At 45.0% G+C, this 18,825-nt stretch overlaps 1 protein-coding gene across 1 annotated transcript; it reads left to right on the plus strand.

Moving 5' to 3' along the window:
- The first annotated feature begins 7,485 nt into the window (after positions 1-7,485).
- Positions 7,486-18,131, plus strand: Sod2 (superoxide dismutase 2). The gene is made up of 5 exons (XM_052750867.1): positions 7,486-7,633; positions 7,757-7,962; positions 9,930-10,046; positions 12,749-12,928; positions 14,788-18,131. Exons 1-5 carry the CDS (start codon positions 7,611-7,613, stop codon positions 14,931-14,933), a joined length of 672 nt encoding a protein of 223 aa, XP_052606827.1. The 5' UTR covers positions 7,486-7,610; the 3' UTR covers positions 14,934-18,131.
- Positions 18,132-18,825: the final 694 nt, after the last annotated feature.

The following is an 18,825-nucleotide window of genomic DNA, read 5'->3' on the forward strand; positions in this document are numbered from 1 at the left end:
GATGTATGCTCATTTAAGAAAATAAGAGAAATGTCTTAATTTTGTGTACTGAAAAGGCTTTGAAGGGTGATGGATTGTCCCTTTTTCCCAGGTGTTAAAGGGGTTTCCTGAGGTAATGGCCATTTAGTTTAAAACTCCCAGGCAAGGGCTAGAGACCTGGTCCAATGGTCAAGAGCTCTTACTGCTCTTGCAGAGGACCTGGGCTTAACTCCAAGCAGCCACATGGTGGTTCACAAGCATCCATGATGCCCTCTTCTGGCCTCAGATGGTGTCAGGCACACACACAGTACACATACATACATACATGCAGACGAAACATACACATAAATCTAAAAAATTCTCCCAGGCACACCAGGATGGTTTCCCCCACTGGTAGCTATAGGCAGAGCTAGCACTCACTCTTGGTGTGCAACTTCTATTCTCTTTTTTCTTTTAAATTCATTTATGCATTTTGTCTGCATGTATGCCTGCACACCAGAAGAGGGAGGGCATTGGATCATGAGCTGCCCTGTGGTTTCTGGGAATTGAACTCAGGATCTCTGGAGGAGCATCCAAGCGCACTTAACTGCCGAGCCATCTCTCCAGCCCTTAAGTTCTATTTTCCACTTTAAAAAAAGAAGAAAAAAAAAAAAAATCCGGAGCTCCTGCTTCCAGTTCCGGGGGACATAAGTCAAATACTTTGTTCTGCCTTAAATGCAGAGGAAGTGTCTGAGTTAGTAAGAGCCAGCCGCAGGATTTAGGGGGAAAGACAAAACTAACCCGTGGTGATGGACCTGAGATCAGCAGGCGCTAGGAAGGGGGAGAGAAGAGGAAGTAACTGAAAAGGTAGATCACGGAACTTAGGGCTGTAACCCGTATGTGGTTAACCAGGCTACGTGTTTGCTCTTTATCTTGGTTACTCAGATGTGCACACTTAACCAAAACTAATCAAACACACACAAAAAGGTCACATTTCTTGCATGCAAGTTACATGTCAATAAAAGTTTGCAAATAAACCCCAACAAACCAAATGAGAAAAGCCAAGGCTCAAAAATAAAAATTAAAAAAGTTAGTAAGCAGAGGCTCTCTTTTGAGAGTTTGGTACATGGAGGGAGGAGTCATCGTCTAAGTCATGACTTGAGTTCGCGGAGATTCCAGCGCAGGCAGAGGAGAGGCTTCCCAGTGGGAGAGGGGCTGCTTCAGCTGTGCCCCGACTGGGGTCTGGACACTGGACAGCAGCAAGAGGTGGGTGACTCGGTGGAAGCCATCACCCCATTTGTCTGCCTCAGAGGGGCATAGTTGGCTAGGTTGAAAGTGGAGACAAGGGCTGGGGACATAGTTCAGTTGGTAGAGTGCCTGGTACACAGGAAGCCTCGGCCTCAGTCCCCGGCACTTTACACACCGGGTGTGGGGCCACACACCTATAACTACCACACCCAGGAAGTAAAGGCAGGAGGATCCAGTCATCCTCAACTTCACAGGGTGTTTGAGGCCACCCTGGTTTACATGGGAGTCAGGAGACAAAATTGGGGGAGCTGTCAGTGTTCAATCAAGTCCTGGGCATTTTGAACTGATTGTTATAGGAGGTATGGTCTAGCTTCCTGAATTATGAGTAGAGAGCGCACTGACTTCCTACCAGCCTGGGTACAGCAGGGTGGCTTCCTGGGCTGTTACTGCTAAAGTTTTGACATTTTAGTTTTTTTGAAACAGGAAGGTTTTGACTTCTTGAGACAGTTTGCTCCAGGGTGTAGGTTACAATTCTGTTTTATACAGTACATAGTCTTGCCATTGTCCATTATGTAGTATATGTGCCAAAAGTAAAATTTGACATCACAGGAATCAGCTTGGAGAATTTCCCATAAGCCAAATTAGGGATAATTTTAGCATCAAAAGGGAAATGATTACAATTGATAGCAAATACTGAGTACATGAAAACTTCAGCACATTTGTGATCCCAAAACCCAGGAGCAGAGGCAGCTATTATAAATGTGAGGGAAGCCTGGGCTACCTAGCAAGACCTGCCTCAAAAAAACCCCAAGCCAGCCACAATCCACAGTTATTCTTAGAAGGAAAGAATAAGAGGAAACTATTCTTTCACCATTGGAATTGACTGTTAAGTCAGTGTATTACTCTGGAAATTAATTATTAAGAAAATAGCATTTATTCTTCCTTTAAATAATTGTGCTCCAGACCTGGTAGTGCATTCCTGTACACTCAAGTGGGAGGATACTAACTTCCAGGCTAGCCTGGGCTACACAGACAGGAAAAAAAAAACACAGTGTAAGTCACAATGACATGGTTAACTCAGACAAAGATTATCAATGTGTTTTAAAACTTTTACAAAAACCTCTGGGAAATAAGGGCTGTGGTGTGGCACCAAAGGATGACTCCGTGGACTGTTCTCTAATAGTGAAGTGAGAGTGATTCTTGCTATTCTTTATAGTGGAACCCTCTGGTGGTCACTATATGAAGCAAACTGTCAATTTAATAAAATAATCCGAGAAAGGGTTGTAGTGCAAATCTAATTATCCAAAATGTTTGAGTCATAAAGGTAATATTTATTTTTTTAGAGTTTATTATTACTTTAATTATTTGTATCTGTGTGGGTATGTGCATGGGTGCAGGTGCCCACAGATGCCAGAGGCACTGAGTTACAGACAGTTGTGAGCCATCTAACGTGGGTGTCTTTGCAAGAATAGTACGCCCTTTTAACCCCTGAGCCCTCTCTCTGGCCCCTGGAGAAAGGCTAACAGTAAAACTTTAGGTATTTTATCAAGGCGTTTCCTCTGGGAAACCTGGCCGTCTCTTCATTCAAGGGGTTCTGGATCTGCAAATTGTCTCAAGTCTAGAAATTGGTTCACAGGTCAAGATTCCCTTTTGCCACAATCCAGTGTAACCTTTGAGAGTTTTTCTGCTTATACAGATCAAACAAAAATGCAGTAAGATTCTTACCTATTTCATGCCTGGAAGCACCATGATTAACTAGCCAGTACCAAAGGTCCATGAGTCATGCTATCATAAAATTCACTTTGCCTGTGCTTACCATTATGGGTCAGGCCATTATGGGCATTGCTGTGTCTATGCTGCCCATTATGAAAGTCAAGGGCTATTAAAGAGCTTTTCCTTAATTAATCCCTAAGTGTATAGAGTGATTTCTCTCTGAGAGGGCATATTATTTCTATAACACTTCTACCCTAACTGCCAAACACCAGAGGAAAAAAATCAGTGACTCGCCCAACAACAGCAGTGAGGTGTGGTTATTCACTGAGACACCAGAACAGGGCTATCCATAGTCCAGGCACATGGAATTGTGGTCACTGGGCATACTTTTTCCTGAAAGTTCTATATAGTACTGTACTCTGGGAAGGAGCACCACCTGGTGGCCACAGGGAAGCCAAATATCTTTTATTGTAGTAATAGATGTGAGGTACTCTAAGGGAGGTAGGGGACATTGCATAGTCCTTAGTGGGGGAGCTTTTGGAGGGACTGGTTGGTTTTGAGCATGGGATGAACCTTCTTTTCACCCTTCCTTGGTTCTGTTCTGGTTTATTGGGTTCCTTGCAAGGGTGGGAAGAGTTGGTCTGGGACCAGTCAAAGGAAAAGACAGGAGGCTGGGTCTTCACTGATGCTGGGAAAGAAGCAAATGTAATCTAGGGACAAATGGCCCAAGGTCAGAACAAAGGGGCAGTAGCAAGCCTCAGGTTAAAAAACTAATGACTTGAGTTAAATGCAAAAAACAGAGAAGTCAGGAACTGGGATGATAGGCCTAAGTGGGAAAGATGCATAGAGGCAGTCGGAGCGAGTTTAAAACCATAGGCTGTATACCAACAAGAACGGTTTGACAGCTGAGCATGGTGGTACACCTCTGCAATCCCATCACTCTGGATGCCAAGGCAGGAGGATTGGGAGTTCAAGGCATCTGGACTGGGCTGCACATTAAAACCACACACCCACACATACACGGATAAGGGAGTTGGCTGGGAGGTGGCTCAGTAGGTGAGGACCTGAGTTTAGCTCCCCAGCACCCATATAAAAGCCAGGTGTGGTGGTGCCTGGCTGTAAGTCCTGTGCATATAAAAGCCAGGTGTGGTGGTGCCTGGCTGTAAGTCCTGTGCTATTGGGGTAGTGGTGGAGACAGATGAGTACTCTGGGAATTGATGAGCTCCAGCATCAGTGAGAGACCCTGTCTCTGGAAATAAGGCAGAGACCGATTTAGGAAGATACCCGATACTGATCTCTGGACTCCAGGAGAACAGCACCCACAGACACATACGTATACACCCATATGAACATGTACATACATCATCTTCATACAAAAAAGAGGTGGGAAGACAGGGTTGAGTTCTACCTTTTGGGTGTGAGGTGCATTTCACATGCATTGTCGGAGCACAGATTTGGAGGAAGCAGCCCTGGTGACTGAACAGCATCCCTGTGTGTCTTTTCATACCACATGTAGAATTATTTTGCAACCAGTTAGTGACCCTGCTGGCTTCTTCAAGCTATTGATACTAGATGATAGGCTCTTGGGGCAGGGAAACAGTGAGACCAAGCAGCTAGATGTGGTGGTACATGCCTGTACTCCAAGCCCTCTGGAGGCAGAGGAAGGAGATTTCTTCAAATACTACAAATGGGAAGACAGGCAAGCCCCCCTTTTTGGGACATCAGCCTAAGCTGGCCAACTTCAGTTTAAGCCAAAAGGAGACAGTGGTGACTGAGAAAAAAAACCTAACAGTGAACAGCAGCAAAGCCTTTACTGAGTTGTGGGTGAGGGGAGACTAAAGTTTGGTAATTGTGCACTAGTCATGAGCACAGTTTCAACAGATGTTCTTGTGTGCAACCACTGGCCTTGAGGTTTCCAGAGTGACAGGCAGAGGCCGGACAGGAACTGTCTTTCCTCACATCATCGTCTTGCATAAATATCTTAGCCTCCTGCTTTGGTTTGGACCATACACTAAGGCTGAAGGACAAGTGCTTGAGATCCAGAGAAAGGCAGGTTGGGGCAGAAGAGCCACACAACTGCTCCAGAGGGCAGTAGGCCAAGTTCACACTGCGCCACAGTCTTCAACAAAACATTTCTCCAATGGCTGACAAGCTGAGCCGCGTCTGACTCTCAAGACAGAAGGGGCACACAGACTACGAAGACAGAGATGCAAACCTTTGATACCATTTAAGTCACCCATCATCGGGTGGGCAGACTTTGATAATGAGTCAGGGTTTTTAGCAAAAGTTGCCTAGGCGATGGTTCTCAAAATCCACATGTCAAAGCTAGCAGGAAACTAACAATGTGTTGCTCAGTAGTAACAATGTGTGGCCTCCAGAACTAATGATTTTTAAGTTAACTCAGAGTAACTGAAGCTGGAGGGTTTTGGGGGAGGATTGCTCTGTTGGTTTCTTGTAACCATTCCGTCTTGTTTTTGTCCTTGGTGCAGCCATCTTGAAACCCACTAGTTTCAGCTGGATAAGTCATCCGAGCTCCTCCGGGTCTATAAACATCGGGGCCTCATGTGTTGAGAGTATGCTTTTAATGGGTAACAGTTACGGACCTGGAGTTTGCCCGCCCCACCCTCCCATTTGTGGTGGTCCCTACCTTTTGCAAATGTATCTTTGATTCATGATAGAAAATCTGAGCTTCTGTCAGCTGGAAGGAATGTCAGGGCAGGTGGCACATTTGCAAATTGTTGCAATCTATATTCTGTGACTAGAAATTTCCTTAGTTTCATAAACTAATTTCCTTAGTTTTCATAAACTTGGGTTTTACCCAGTTTATGAAATCTCTCATTTGCTTTAAAAAAAAAAAAACATGGAAATTGAGATGTCGGGAATTTTGGCTTCAGGATTTCAGCATTATAGTCTTTCAGAATTGTAACTGTAGAAAATTTACATTTTAGGGATTTGGTTCTTTTGGGACTTCAGCATTTGGGATGATGGCATTTGGGACTGTGTCTCTGGAGATTATGATCAATGCCAGGTACAAGTCATTTTCACTTAGATTCCTGCCTGGGTAAGATTTGAGACATGCATGAAAAGAAATAGAGATGAAAGAGTCATAATCAAGCCCATTACTTTGTATACTAACCTGAAACATTAATTTGAAAAAAAAACCACAACAACCCCCCCAAAAAAACAGAAGAGGACCCAGCTAAGATCTATTCACGCAGAGATTTTAAATCCGAGCATGTGCAATGGACTAGCCTGCCCCTCAGGGTAACAGTGTTAGGCCACCTCACCAGAGGAATACCTTCAGGACTGCCTTTTCTCAGCTAATGGGTCCACTTGTTTTCAACCATACTGACTCAGGCTTTTTTTCTTTTTTCTTTTTCTTCTTTTTTGGTTTTTCGAGACAGGGTTTCTCTGTGTAACAATCCTGGCTGTCTTGTCCTGGAACTTGCTTTGTAGACCAGGCTGGCCTCGAACGCACAGAGATCTGCCTGCCTCTGCTTCCTGAGTGCTGGGATGAAAGGCCTGCGCCACCACCGCCCGGCTAGATTTTTGAATTTTAAAGGAATCCATAACACAACCCCGGTCTCTTTCACCCAAGCACAGGCACTCAGCACTTCTCCTGAGGCCCGTGAACAAGTTTCTCTCTGCCTGAAAGCATCCTCCCGAATTCCTCTTACCCCAAGCCCAGTCATCCTTGGGAGGGGTGCAAAGGGGGGCGGAAGAAAACCCAGGGAACCACGTAGCCACTGGCCTTCTGTTTCCTTTGATAGTGTTCTAACAAACGATGGCCTAAATCCAAAGCCTATCCGTGGCAGAGGAAGGCTGTCTTTAATTCTATGTATAATTGTTACAAAAACATTTGATAGTCATAGCTTATTAGACTATAAGGCCACAAAGGGAAACAACGTCCTTTTTTTACATTTGGTTGAGCAGTTGGTTTTGGAAGTCATCGAATACACAGAACGTGCAGGGTACAGGCCGGCAGGCAGGCAGGATTTCGGAAAGATGAACTTGGAGTTCTAATGCCGACTCTTGCACGTTAACTGCGAGGCTTGGCAAGCTGCACCTGGAGTCAGTAATGCCAATGGCAGGGGTAACAAAGATGAACACTTGCAAACCTGCGACCTGACTGAAGTTGAGGAACCCTGCTGCAGGGCAGCGGGTGGGAGATCAAGACACCTGGCTGCGGTCCTGACTCCGGCCTGGAGAAGGCCCCAGGGAAGGTCATTCCGGGCACAAGCAATTGGGTCAGAAAGGCCCTGATTACACCATGGCTCTGACCAGCAGCAGGGCCGTGGCTTCCCGGAGGACGATCTCGGGGACTTCCCGGGGGCGAGCGTGGAAGAGGAGGAGGAGGCACCAGAGCCCACTGGCCCAGGCTGGACGGGGCGGACCAAGAGAGGGCGGGGCTAGGACCGAATAGGGGGCGTGACCACGCTGGGGGCGTGGCCACGGCATGCTCGCGGGCCGTACCAACTCCGCGCGGGGGAGGCGCGGGCCTCCCATGGGCGCCGCGTAGTCACGGGCCGGGCCGCCCGCGTCGCCGTCCTCCCCTCCGCTGATGGGCGCGGCCGGCAGGGTCGCCAGCTCGCGCTGTCCTTGCGGACGCGGTGCGGACGGCGCAGAGCCGAGGCGCGCTTGGGAGCGAACGGCCGTGTTCCGAGGAGAGCGGAGGCCGTGGGCTCCTCAGTATGCTGTGTCGGGCGGCGTGCAGGTGAGCGGCGGCTCCCGGGGCCGCGGCGTCCCCCGTGGGGTGTGGGGTGGGGTCTCGGGGCGGCGGGGGTGGCCGGTTCGCGGTGTCGGTGTCGTGACGCGGCGTCCTCCTGTGTCCCCTCAGCGCGGGCAGGAGGCTGGCCCCGGCGGCGGGTGCCGCGGGCTGCCGCCGGCACAAGCACAGCCTTCCCGACCTGCCTTACGACTACGGCGCGCTGGAGCCGCACATCAACGCGCAGATCATGCAGCTGCACCACAGCAAGCACCACGCGGCCTACGTGAACAACCTGAACGTCACCGAGGAGAAGTACCGCGAGGCCCTGGCCAAGGGTAGGTGCGAGGGAGGCCCCTGCCCAGGAGGCGCCCCGGTGGGGACACCGCTTCCCACCTGCTCCCCGCTTTCCAGACCGTGGTCGGTTTCGATGCAGGGGAGTGCCTCCCCCCCAGTTGGTTTGCATAAAACGTCCTTTCCTATCCCGGAAAACGCAGGACCTCGCAGAAGTACCCGATAGATACACTTTACTGTTGTGAGTCCGTCCTTGTCACCCGTGTTGCCAGCTAGCACCGGTCAACCGGAAGTCCTTTAAAAAAAAGACGGCTCCCGGACGCCACTGCTTTTTGCATAATGAATATTTATGATTTTTGTTTTGCCTATGGATGGTTAAAAAAAATCTGCGGTTGTTATATAACGTGGCTTTGGGAAAGTTTGCTTTTTCAGGTAGCCTTGGCAGCCATTTGCCGGGAGGGCTGAGAGTGCCCAGGCTGGGTCAGCCGGGTGCCCTTGAGTGGCAGGGTGGCAGGGTGGCTGGTGGCTAGAAGTGGCTGGGGCTTTGCAGCATCCGCAGGTGGCCTGGCCGCAGGTGCGGGAGAGGGTCTGAAGTGGCATCAGGAGACTGCAGCCCGCGCGTCGTGACGAGTGTCGTTGTTTTGGACAACAGTAGGATTGTTCAGTCTAGGACTTGGGCTCCCTGGCCCCCTGAGATGCCCCCGCGGAATTCCTATGTCACACCTTTTACTAATTGTGGGAGAGTCAGCACTTAAGTTAGTGGGCCAGCACCGGTTAGACTTGGTACTTTTTCTTGATTTAACTTCGGGGTCAAAGTTCACAAGGAAAAATACCTATTTTGTGGTAAACAGTATCTGTCACAAAAATGGACAGATAGTTAAGTTTATTTATTTATATTTTTAAGAGCTTAGCCAACAAAATCCATAGTATGTGGACTCTTGTGTTTGCCCCTGGAAGATGTATAGGGCAATGTTGTGGTAGTAGAAATCCTGTGTGTGTGTGTGTGTGTGTGTGTGTGTGTGTGTGTGTGTGCATATGTGTGGATGCAGGAGTGACACACCCAGCTGCGAGGGGTCCGAGGAGAGTTTTTGGGAGTTGATGCTCTCTTTCTACTGTGGGATTGCCCGCTCAGGTCGGGTTGTCACGTTTTCCTGGCAACAGCTTTTCTTTTTTTAACCTGTTGAGGCGACCACAACTCCTGGGAATACTGTTTTAATGGCTAGTCAAACTAGAATTCTGTCTTTTTACTCTATTAGTAGTTTTTACAAGGAAAATAATTGGTAATCATGCCTCTGGGTTAGCTGTATTGCTTGAAAAACTACATGATAAAATTTACCTTTTCTTAAATGTACTTTTATTGAACCTCAGATCTGAGAAATTGGTTGTCTAACATGTCAGTGACAGCTGGTTGACAGGGGCATCTAGTGGAGAAGTGTGGTATTTCAGCATGACTGTGCTTGAGGTAAATGGCCAAACCAAGAAGAGGAGATTACCACATTCTGGAAGATTTACTTGCAATAAGCAAATCACATGAACCTTGAATACGGGAAAAGACTCTGATTTAGGAAATAACAGCTTCGGGAAGGATGAGGTAATGGTGAGGCGGGAATATCCCAGTTGAGAAAGCACTTCCTTCAAGGTGACATCTGACACCTGGGAAACTTTCCTGAGTGTTGTAAAAACATCTTAATTTTAATCCTTTTTTTGTGAGCGTGTGTGTGTGTGTGTGTGTGTGTGTGTGTGTGTGTGTGTGTAGTCAGAGCTTTATTTGTTTAGTGAGTACTGCTGAAAAAGAGCTGTTTTATTGTAATGCCTGATTGTAGTACTCCATTGCAGGCTTAGAGAGGAAGACTTTTTTTCGTTTTTCTTTTTCATTAACTTTTTGAGGCAGGGTTTCTCTGTGTATCCCTGGCAGTCCTGGAATTTGCCCTGTGGACCAGGCTGGCCTTGAACTCAGAGCTCTGCCTGGAGAAGAAGAATTTTTAATAGGTGTTTGTGTTTTCTATTTCAGGAGATGTGACGACTCAGGTTGCCCTTCAGCCTGCACTGAAGTTCAATGGTGGGGGACATATTAATCATAGCATTTTCTGGACAAACCTGAGCCCTAAAGGAGGTGGAGAACCCAAAGGTTGGTATGTGCTGGTACAGCTGTGTATTTGGTGTACAGTAGAAATGATCGTTGGGTTTGTTTTTTCCCCCTTAATTTTTTTTCTTTAAAAGCAGGGTTTTTCTGTGTAGCTGTCTGGCCTGGCACTTTATATAGTCTTTAGAAATTATTTATCTATTGTCTTGAGGTATTGCCTCTGTGTGCCTACGGCTGGAACCCTCTATGTAGGTTAGGACGAGGTTGGCCTCAAACTCACAGAGATCTACCTCCTGGGATTAAAGTGTGTGTGTGTGCCACCATACCTGGCTAAAAGTATATTTTTATTATTATTTTATTAGTTTATTCTTATTGTGTGTATATCTGTGCATGATATGAGTGGAGGTGTCTCAGGACAGCATTGTGGAGCTGGTTTTCTCTTTCTACCTTACTAGGCTTGTAGAGCAAGTGCTGTTGCTCTCTGAGCCGTCTAGTGCCCCCCTGTCTCCCCACCCCCTCACCCCTGTCTGTCTGCCTCTCTTTTTATTCTGGGGATTGAACCCAGTATCTTCTGTATGCCAAGTATGTGCCCTCTGATCTTTGCCCCCAGAGGACCGTCCATTTTTTTGTTACCTAGATTCTCCCTGAGTTATCATATTGGCTTATTTTTTATAGTTAGGGCATGCTAAGTTGTTAAGTTTCAAAGGGAGGAGGAGTAGAGAATGTGTCCAGGGAATTCTGTCACCTAGTTTCTCTCTCTGTCTCTCTGTCTCACACACACACACACACACACACACACACACACACACACACACACACATATCACATCACATGCACTGCCCTCTCCTAGGATAAGTGTTAGGAAAAGCCTGGACAAAACTAATACTAGAAAGATGAACTTTCCACTTCTAGCCCTGGACCCCCGGAGTAAGACACCTAGCCTTTTGTACTGTACTTGATGTACCTCTGTGATACAGGGGTAATTACGGGGCTTCTTTCAGAATTGTATGGAAAGTGCTTGGAATAGTGCCTTTGTTTATTATTCCTAATATAAAAAGTCATTTGTCCCAGAAAAGCAAGTTTTCCATGAAAATAAAAGCAAAAACAACAAGAAGAAACACTTGGGCAATGAAGGGTGTGCACCGTCTACTTGTCTTTAAACAAAAACAAACCCGATACTCCTTAGCCACTCTGTACGTTACATATTTTCTGTAGGACTTTAGATAATTATACCACCCTATCCATATGACTGGCGCCGTTCTTCTGACGCCCTGTGTGCCTTGTGGAGGCTCAGGTGATTTCAGTTACCTTCTCATTAGGGAAGGTGTGGGCTGTCGCATAGACCTCCTGATTTCTTCTCCCTCTTGCATATGCCCTAAGTGTCTGGTTTTGTTGGTTCTCCCTGACCCCCAACTCTGTGGTGGTGGTGCTGGGCATTGAACCCTGGTTTTCCACATGCTAGGTCAACCTTCTGCTACTGAGGTACATTCCCAGACTCCCGTTGTTCAAGTTTTTTTTTTTAACCATTGCTAAAAAAAAAAAAAAAAAAAAAAAAAAAAGGCACCCGGTGTTACTCATTCACGCATAAGCTCACCTCCTCATTCCTAAGCGCTCCACACCATGACTTGGTGCTTGCGGGGTTTTGGCTGTGACCAGATACAAAGTGTGCTGAGGTCAGTCAGTGGTGTGGATGTTTCTGTTGCACAGTTTGTACCACTTGATGCATTAGCTGTGTTTGTAAAAGATAATTATTTTTGGTCAACAGAGTGAGAGAAATGAGATGTTGGACCCATTTGATTCAGTTCAATATGCTTAATGCAGAATTAATTCTATATTGCTACAGAATAAAAGATTGAGCTGGGGATGGGGTAGTCCATGCCTGCAGTCTTAGCACTGTGAGGTGGAGGCAGGGGAATCAGAAGTTTGAGGGCAGGTTATCATGTATGTGCGTGCGTGTGCGTGTGTGTGTGTGTGTGTGTGTGTGTGTGTGTGTGTGTGTGTGTGTATGTATGTATTTTCCCCCCTCACTGCCTCCTCTCCTTCTCTCTTTCCCTTACTTTGTGGGTCAAATCCAGGGCTTCACGAATGCCAGTCAGGTCTGTTCACGGAGCTATGCTCCAGCCCTCTTAAGTGCACCATTAGCTCAAGAGCAAAAGAGAGAAGAATTCTTTTAAAAAACAGTATGATAAAGATGGAAGGTCTAGGCTTGGAGAACAGTGACTACAGCAGTAACTTCAATTTCTAAGTGGGGACATAGGATGAGAGACATCAAAGTCAAGACTATCAAATGGGAAAAACCGAAAGAAAGCAAGCCAATGGAGAACGTTCTTTCTTTCCTGGTTAAACTAGCTGCACTAGCCGGGCGATGGTGGCGCACGCCTTTAATCCCAGCACTCGGGAGGCAGAGCCAGGTGGATCTCTGTGAGTTCGAGGCCAGCCTGGGTTACCAAGTGAGTTCCAGGAAAAGGTGCAAAGCTACACAGAGAAACCCTATCTCGAAAAACCAAAAAAAAAAAAAACTGGCTGCACTAATCAGCCTTCATTAAAAATGATTCAAATGGAAACTCTGTCTGGCACTGGGAGTAGGAACGCTGGGTTACATAGACTCCCTGGTTGTCTGTATCTTCTGACTGGTGTTGTCCAGCTGGTCCTTTGACAAGAATATTTTAGTGTTATGAACATTAACATTTTGTTATAGTCTTTGAAATCTTTTTCTGTTTTTTTTTGTTTTTTTTTTTCCCCTTCAGGAGAGTTGCTGGAGGCCATCAAACGTGACTTTGGGTCTTTTGAGAAGTTCAAGGAGAAGCTGACAGCTGTGTCTGTTGGAGTTCAAGGTTCAGGCTGGGGCTGGCTTGGCTTCAATAAGGAGCAGGGTCGCCTACAGATTGCTGCCTGCTCTAACCAGGACCCATTGGAAGGAACCACAGGTAAGCTGTAAAACTATCATTTCATTTTAGAAATATGGTTTTCTAGAAAGCATTAAACTAGAAATAAGGTAAATTAGCAGAGTTTAAACTTAGGAATATGTAATAATTTCAGCAAGTGTTAGTAGATTATACCAGAGTCTTCATAATAAAAACTGGTATTTTATAAAATAAGCAGATGTAATTTTTGTCAGCTTCTTTTTTTTTTTTTTTGTTTGTTTGTTTGTTTGTTTTTCGAGACAGGGTTTCTCTGTGTAGCTTTGCGCCTTTCCTGGTACTTGCTTTGGAGACCAGGCTGGCCTCGAACTCACAGAGATCCGCCTGCCTCTGCCTCCCGAGTGCTGGGATTAAAGGCGTGCGCCACCACCGCCCGGCCTTTGTCAGCTTCTTAATAAGAATGTTTTAATCAGAAGTCCTGCTTCAACCTGTAGAAAATTAGGGTCAGTTTTAATTATAATATACACTACAGTAAAACTCTAAGATTAGATGAGCAGAAAGAGGGAAGAAAGAAATAGAGACTGAGCCTGACCTGAGAACATGTGCTCTCCTCTGGTGAGTATCATGCTTAAACTGGAACCGGAACTCAGGTCCTGCACACCTCCCAGCTCAATAGCCCTTCCTTCTCCCCTGGCCTAATGGATGTCCTTTATAAAATGTCACTGAGGAGTGAAGGAGGCAGAGTGTCATGGTGTGCAGCAGTGGGCCATGCAGGGGTGGGCCGTGCAGCTGTGGGCCGTGCAGGGGTGGGCTGTGGCTCGTCTCTGATGTGGTGTCTCCGACAGTGGCTCTTTGCTCCTCTTCCCATCTGTCCATGTCACTCACTTCTCTGCATATACTCAGATTTCCAGGAACATAAATGGTTTGTTTTAGGGGAAGTAAGATGCTGTAGAATCTGATAAAGCCATGAAAAACTTACGAACAGTGAATTCTTCAGAGTCAGGTCTGCTTCTCAGGGCCCCTCACCGAGAGGTTGTGGTTTCTATAGTCCTTTCTCTCCACACTGCAAGTGTGTTAGAATGAAAAGTCATTTAAAGTGTTGCTACTCTCTTAGGAACGAGTTGTGTTCCTCATTCTGGACGGTTTCATAGGAAGCCTTGGAACAGAGTCTTGCTTCACTGCTCAAGCTGTTCTGGCCTACTTGACACCCTCTTGCCTCAGTCTCCCATGTGTGGGAACACAGACCTGTGCCACCTTATCTGGCTTGAGGATTAAAACACACACACACACACTCTTCTGTATATATGTTCTTCATTTATACCATTTAATTTCTGAAGGTAGTGATCATTTTTCTTTGGTCTTGTTTAGCTCTGTTTAGCTTCCTGTTAACCTTTTTAGTGACTCATCCAGAAAACTAAAATTACCCTTGGAGAGGAGAACATGTTTCTCAGCCTTCTCCCCTCCAACCCCCTGGTGCTCAGAACTTGGAAGGGAAGCCTTAGCAGCAAACCTCACTGGGTCTCCTGACTGACATTGTGAGGAAGACTGGGCCTCAACAGTAGATGACCTGTTGCTATCTTTGTTTTTGTTTGTTTGGTTTTTCGAGACAGGGTTTCTCCGTGTAGTTTTGGTGCCTGTCCTGGATCTCGCTCTGTAGACCAGGCTGGCCTTGAACTCACAGAGTGCTGGGATTAAAGGCGTGCGCCATTGCCGCCTGGCAATCTGTTGCTATCTTAAGAGCAGGTATTGGATTCTGTAGTCTGACTTTCCAGGGGCTGTTACACATTTATTTATTACGTTTTCTTCTAAAATAAAAATTTTAAATGTTTTTGTGGGAATAGTCATTCTTACACAAATTTTTATTACGTAAGAAACAAGTGGATGATGCTGTTTTAAAGAGTAATATTTTTCCCTCTTCTTGATAGGCCTTATTCCACTGCTGGGGATTGACGTGTGGGAACATGCTTATTACCTTCAGTATAAAAACGTCAGACCTGATTATCTGAAAGCTATTTGGAATGTGATCAACTGGGAGAATGTCACTGAAAGATACACAGCTTGCAAGAAGTAAAGCCTTATCATCATATTGAGTATGTTAGGCCTCGATGGCTATTTTTGTAGTAGTATAGAGTACTGCAGTAACTATGACTGCTTTATTGTAACACTTATTGATGTGCATCCACATATTTGATGAACATAATTTCTTACTTTTAATTAAATTTATTATTAGGCAACTGTTTGAGAACAGTGTATACTCTGTGTGAATTACTCTTGATTGACATTTTCATTAAAGCCTTGTTGCTAGGATGCTGTAACTGTCATTATAAGACCATCAGAAATATTCCTTCTCTGTTTTGGGGGCCTGTGAGAGAGTCTGGAATCCTGTTCTACTGCAGTTAGAAAAAAAATGGAGTTTTTTTTTGTTTTGTTTTGTTTTTTCCTGAGTTGTTAATAAAACAGAGAAATGAATAGTTCCCTTTTCTATTCAAAATCGCTCTTTTGGTAAGTAGTCCTCTGTTCAGAGGATGTCACGTGGTGGTCCTTATAATTATTAATTTCCCATTCATTTGAAATCTGTAATTGGAGGCTAAGGGTATAGGTCAGTGGTAGAGCCTTGTCTGTGCTGGGAAGGCCCCAGACTCTACCTCAGTACTGAAAACAAATCATCAGACCTCCTAGCTTGGTTCCTGACTGAGAACTGTTTATTATGAGAGGAGTGTGATTGTGCCTCTGGGGTTCTCTACAGGCAGAGATGCAAAAACATTCAATAGTGTCTTTAAAAACCAACTGTGTATTGTGTGAAAGTGCTCAAGATGGACAATTTAGGGCCTGCTTGATGATGTCAACCACGGGGACTAGGCCACAGGGGATTCTGGGAAACCATTCAGTCCCCTTAATTATATATCTCAAAACTATACCCTGGGCCAGATGGCACCTTTCTCAGTAGAGGCGAATAGATTTCTGAGTGAGGTCGGTAGGTGTCTCCCTGAGAACTTTAGTTTTCAGAGACATTTATTTTCATTTTTTTCTGTGTGTTTCAAGAATTTATATTTACCAGAGGGGCTTTATATTATTCAATAAAGGGACGGCCTTTCCATGACAAGGTGGCACAGTGTTTCTGACTGTTCCTGTGCACATGGAGTTGTACACTGGAAATGCCACAGGGCCCTTGATGAATTTCACAGTTTGTCTTCTCACGTTTCCTCTCGCCACCTTCCAGTCTCAGTGACCATGTCATGTTTTATCAGTTGGACACGCACGCCGTTTAGAGTTCTATCCTGAACAGTCCATTTGTGTTTATAATAAAAAGACTGGTCAACAACCCCTGCATGCAACTTTTACTTATTGGAGTATTTTTTTTAAGATTTATTTTATTTTTAATTATGTGTGTCTGTATATGTCTGTTCATATGAGTGCAGATGCCCATGGAGGCTGGAAGAGATTTTTGGATCTCTTAGAGCTGGAGTAGTTAGAGGTGGCCTTGAGCCACCTTATGCGGGTACTTGGACTCGAACCAGGATCCTTTGCAAGAGCAGTAAGCACTTAGCCAATCTCTCCAGCCCCGGATTTTTTTGTTTGTTTGTTTTGTTTTGAGACAGGGTTTCTCTGCATAGTTTTGGTGCCTGTCCTGGATCTTGCTCTGTAGACCAGACCGGCCTCAAACTCACAGAGATCTGCCTGGCTCTGTCTCCCGAGTGCTGGGATTAAAGGCGTGCGCCACCACTGCCTAGCTGGATTTTTTTTTTTTATTGAGTTTTTCTTAAGTCTATTCAGTAATTTGTCCCAAGTTTATTTTTTAATTCTCCCTTTGAGTATATTCCCCCCCCTTTTTTTTTTTAAATGGGAAAAATGGAGTAACTTAGCAGTTTCAATATTGAAGACTGAAGTTAAAAAAATACTTAAATTCAAAGCACTTTTTAAGAATTTGCTGTAGAAGCTGGTCAGGTGTTTTGAATGTCAAGGCTGCTCTGTCCTGATGGCTCTTTGTTTATTCTTGTGCAAGGCAGGACTTAGAAGGCTAGGACAGTGACAAGGCTGAGCACACGGGAGTCACGTGGTTACCACTCACCTTCCTTTACAAGGCAGTGAACTCTTAAACCTTAGGAAAGTGGGACTTTGATGGAATGACTCCAGTACAAGTCTGTTAGGTCAGTTTGTCTTGAAGTACCAGATTGCAGGGACTACTGACTTTATACAACTTTGACTCCTACTAAGTCTTTCAGATTTTAAAAAAATTCAATGTTGAAATTTCTACGAGGCTCTATTTTTGCTGTGGTTTTCTGTTGTCGAGAATGAGGAATCACACTGTGTCTGTTAAGTTAAAGTCTTCTCCCCAATGCATAGATTTTAAGAGACCAAGAGAATTTACAAACTAAAGACTGACTTAAATCATCCAGTGGAAAATGAGGCTTAGATGATTTAGCTCTGTCTTTTTAAAAGTAGAGACAAGTAAATTGACATTTCTTCTGAAAGGAATATGTGAAATGTGCCAGGTGGTGGCGGCACTTGTCTTCAATCCCAGCACTTGAGAGGTAGAGCAAATACCACGTCGGGCAAGGCTGCCCAGAGAAACCCTGTCTTGGAAAAAGAAAAACACCAAGAAACAAAACAAAATAAGTGAAATGCATATTGTTCATCTGGGAAGAAAGGGGAGAGAGAGAGAGAGAGAGAGAGAGAGAGAGAGAGAGAGGGAGAGAATATGTGTGTGTCTGTGTGTGTGAGACTAAATCAACAGTGTGTGCTCCAGTCATGGTTGGACTCGACAAACATTAACATGATTAGCACCAGAGAGAAACAAGCAAAGTAAGTATTTTCTCTGAGGTAGTATCTGCTGCTTGAACTATTGTGTGTTAAACTTTGGAGTTTAGAAATTGCCTTATGGCATCTCAATTTCTTGGTCTAAAGTGAGATCTGAATTTCTGTTAAACACCTTTATAAAAAGTATCTAAGCCATATAATCAGGACTGATGTGTGTTGTGTGTGAGTCATATCTAAAACTAAATTATAAACACTGGCCTGTTGTAATTACAGTTAATCTACTATTAGGAAAGCTGTTAGGTATATTTTTAAATAAATTACAGCAAAGCACTAGCTATCCTGCTGATCCCAGCGAGCTAACATTCGTCTTCTGAACATCATATCTGGTACCTGCTGTAGAACCTGTAAGGTCCTGGGTAGTTTGCATTTAATTATTGGTCAAAGAAGCATTTATTTTCCTATTGTAAGTGCAAAGTGTTTTTGATTATTAATAAAATCTGTCAACTATCAAGAGTTGTATGATGCATATGTGTTGGAACGTTAGTAATCCTATCATGCTGTCATTTCTATTGCTTTCTGTAAGAGGATTACTAATAGGCAGTTGAAATTCTATTCTTAAAACCCAGAAGTCATATAAATTCTGTATTAACAGATTTAATTATATAATGTATAGTAAACAGTATTAGGGATATAGGAAAGAAATGTTTATCCTGCTCCTAAATCTCTCTCCACTTTTTGGCACCAGATTCTCCAGGGTAAGCAGTTGGGTGTTGTATAACTGACTCTGACTCTCTGGAGTGGGGCAGACTCACAGGTTGAAGGCTTAGTTCTACAAGAGAGTTAGTACTGCACAGTACCTTTCTGTGAGGACATTTTCAGAAAAGATTAACTGAGGAGGTGAGAGCTGCCTTGAATGTGGGTGGTACCCAGACTCTGTAAGAGGAGGGAGAGGAGAAAGCCAGCTGAGCCGTCAGGCATTCCCTCCTCTGCCTCCTGCTCAGTGGAGAGAGAGGTGAGCTTCTGTCACCATGCAGCTGCCTGCCTATTCTGTTTCCTCACTGTGTGATGGACCATCCCTTCAACCGTGATCAAACCTCTCTTCAGTTGCTTCTTGTTGGGTATTTGATAACATTGGTGAGAAAAGTAAGTAATATATTGGTGTTCCCAATTTCATTGCCTCCTTAGGGGTGATTCATGTGCTAGAG

The sequence above is a fragment of the Peromyscus californicus genome, unplaced genomic scaffold (assembly GCF_007827085.1).
Source record: "Peromyscus californicus insignis strain IS unplaced genomic scaffold, ASM782708v3 Scaffold_22__1_contigs__length_63687245, whole genome shotgun sequence".
Classification (NCBI taxonomy): Eukaryota; Metazoa; Chordata; class Mammalia; order Rodentia; family Cricetidae; genus Peromyscus; species Peromyscus californicus.

Bases quoted from the DNA above. Each gene is read 5' to 3' on its own strand.
- Sod2 (XM_052750867.1), top strand. From the start codon at position 7,611: ATGCTGTGTCGGGCGGCGTGCAG. The intron at 7,963-9,929 runs GTAGGTGCGAGG...TTTCTATTTCAG, and splicing joins CCGCGAGGCCCTGGCCAAGG to GAGATGTGACGACTCAGGTT. The intron at 12,929-14,787 runs GTAAGCTGTAAA...TCTTCTTGATAG, and splicing joins CCCATTGGAAGGAACCACAG to GCCTTATTCCACTGCTGGGG.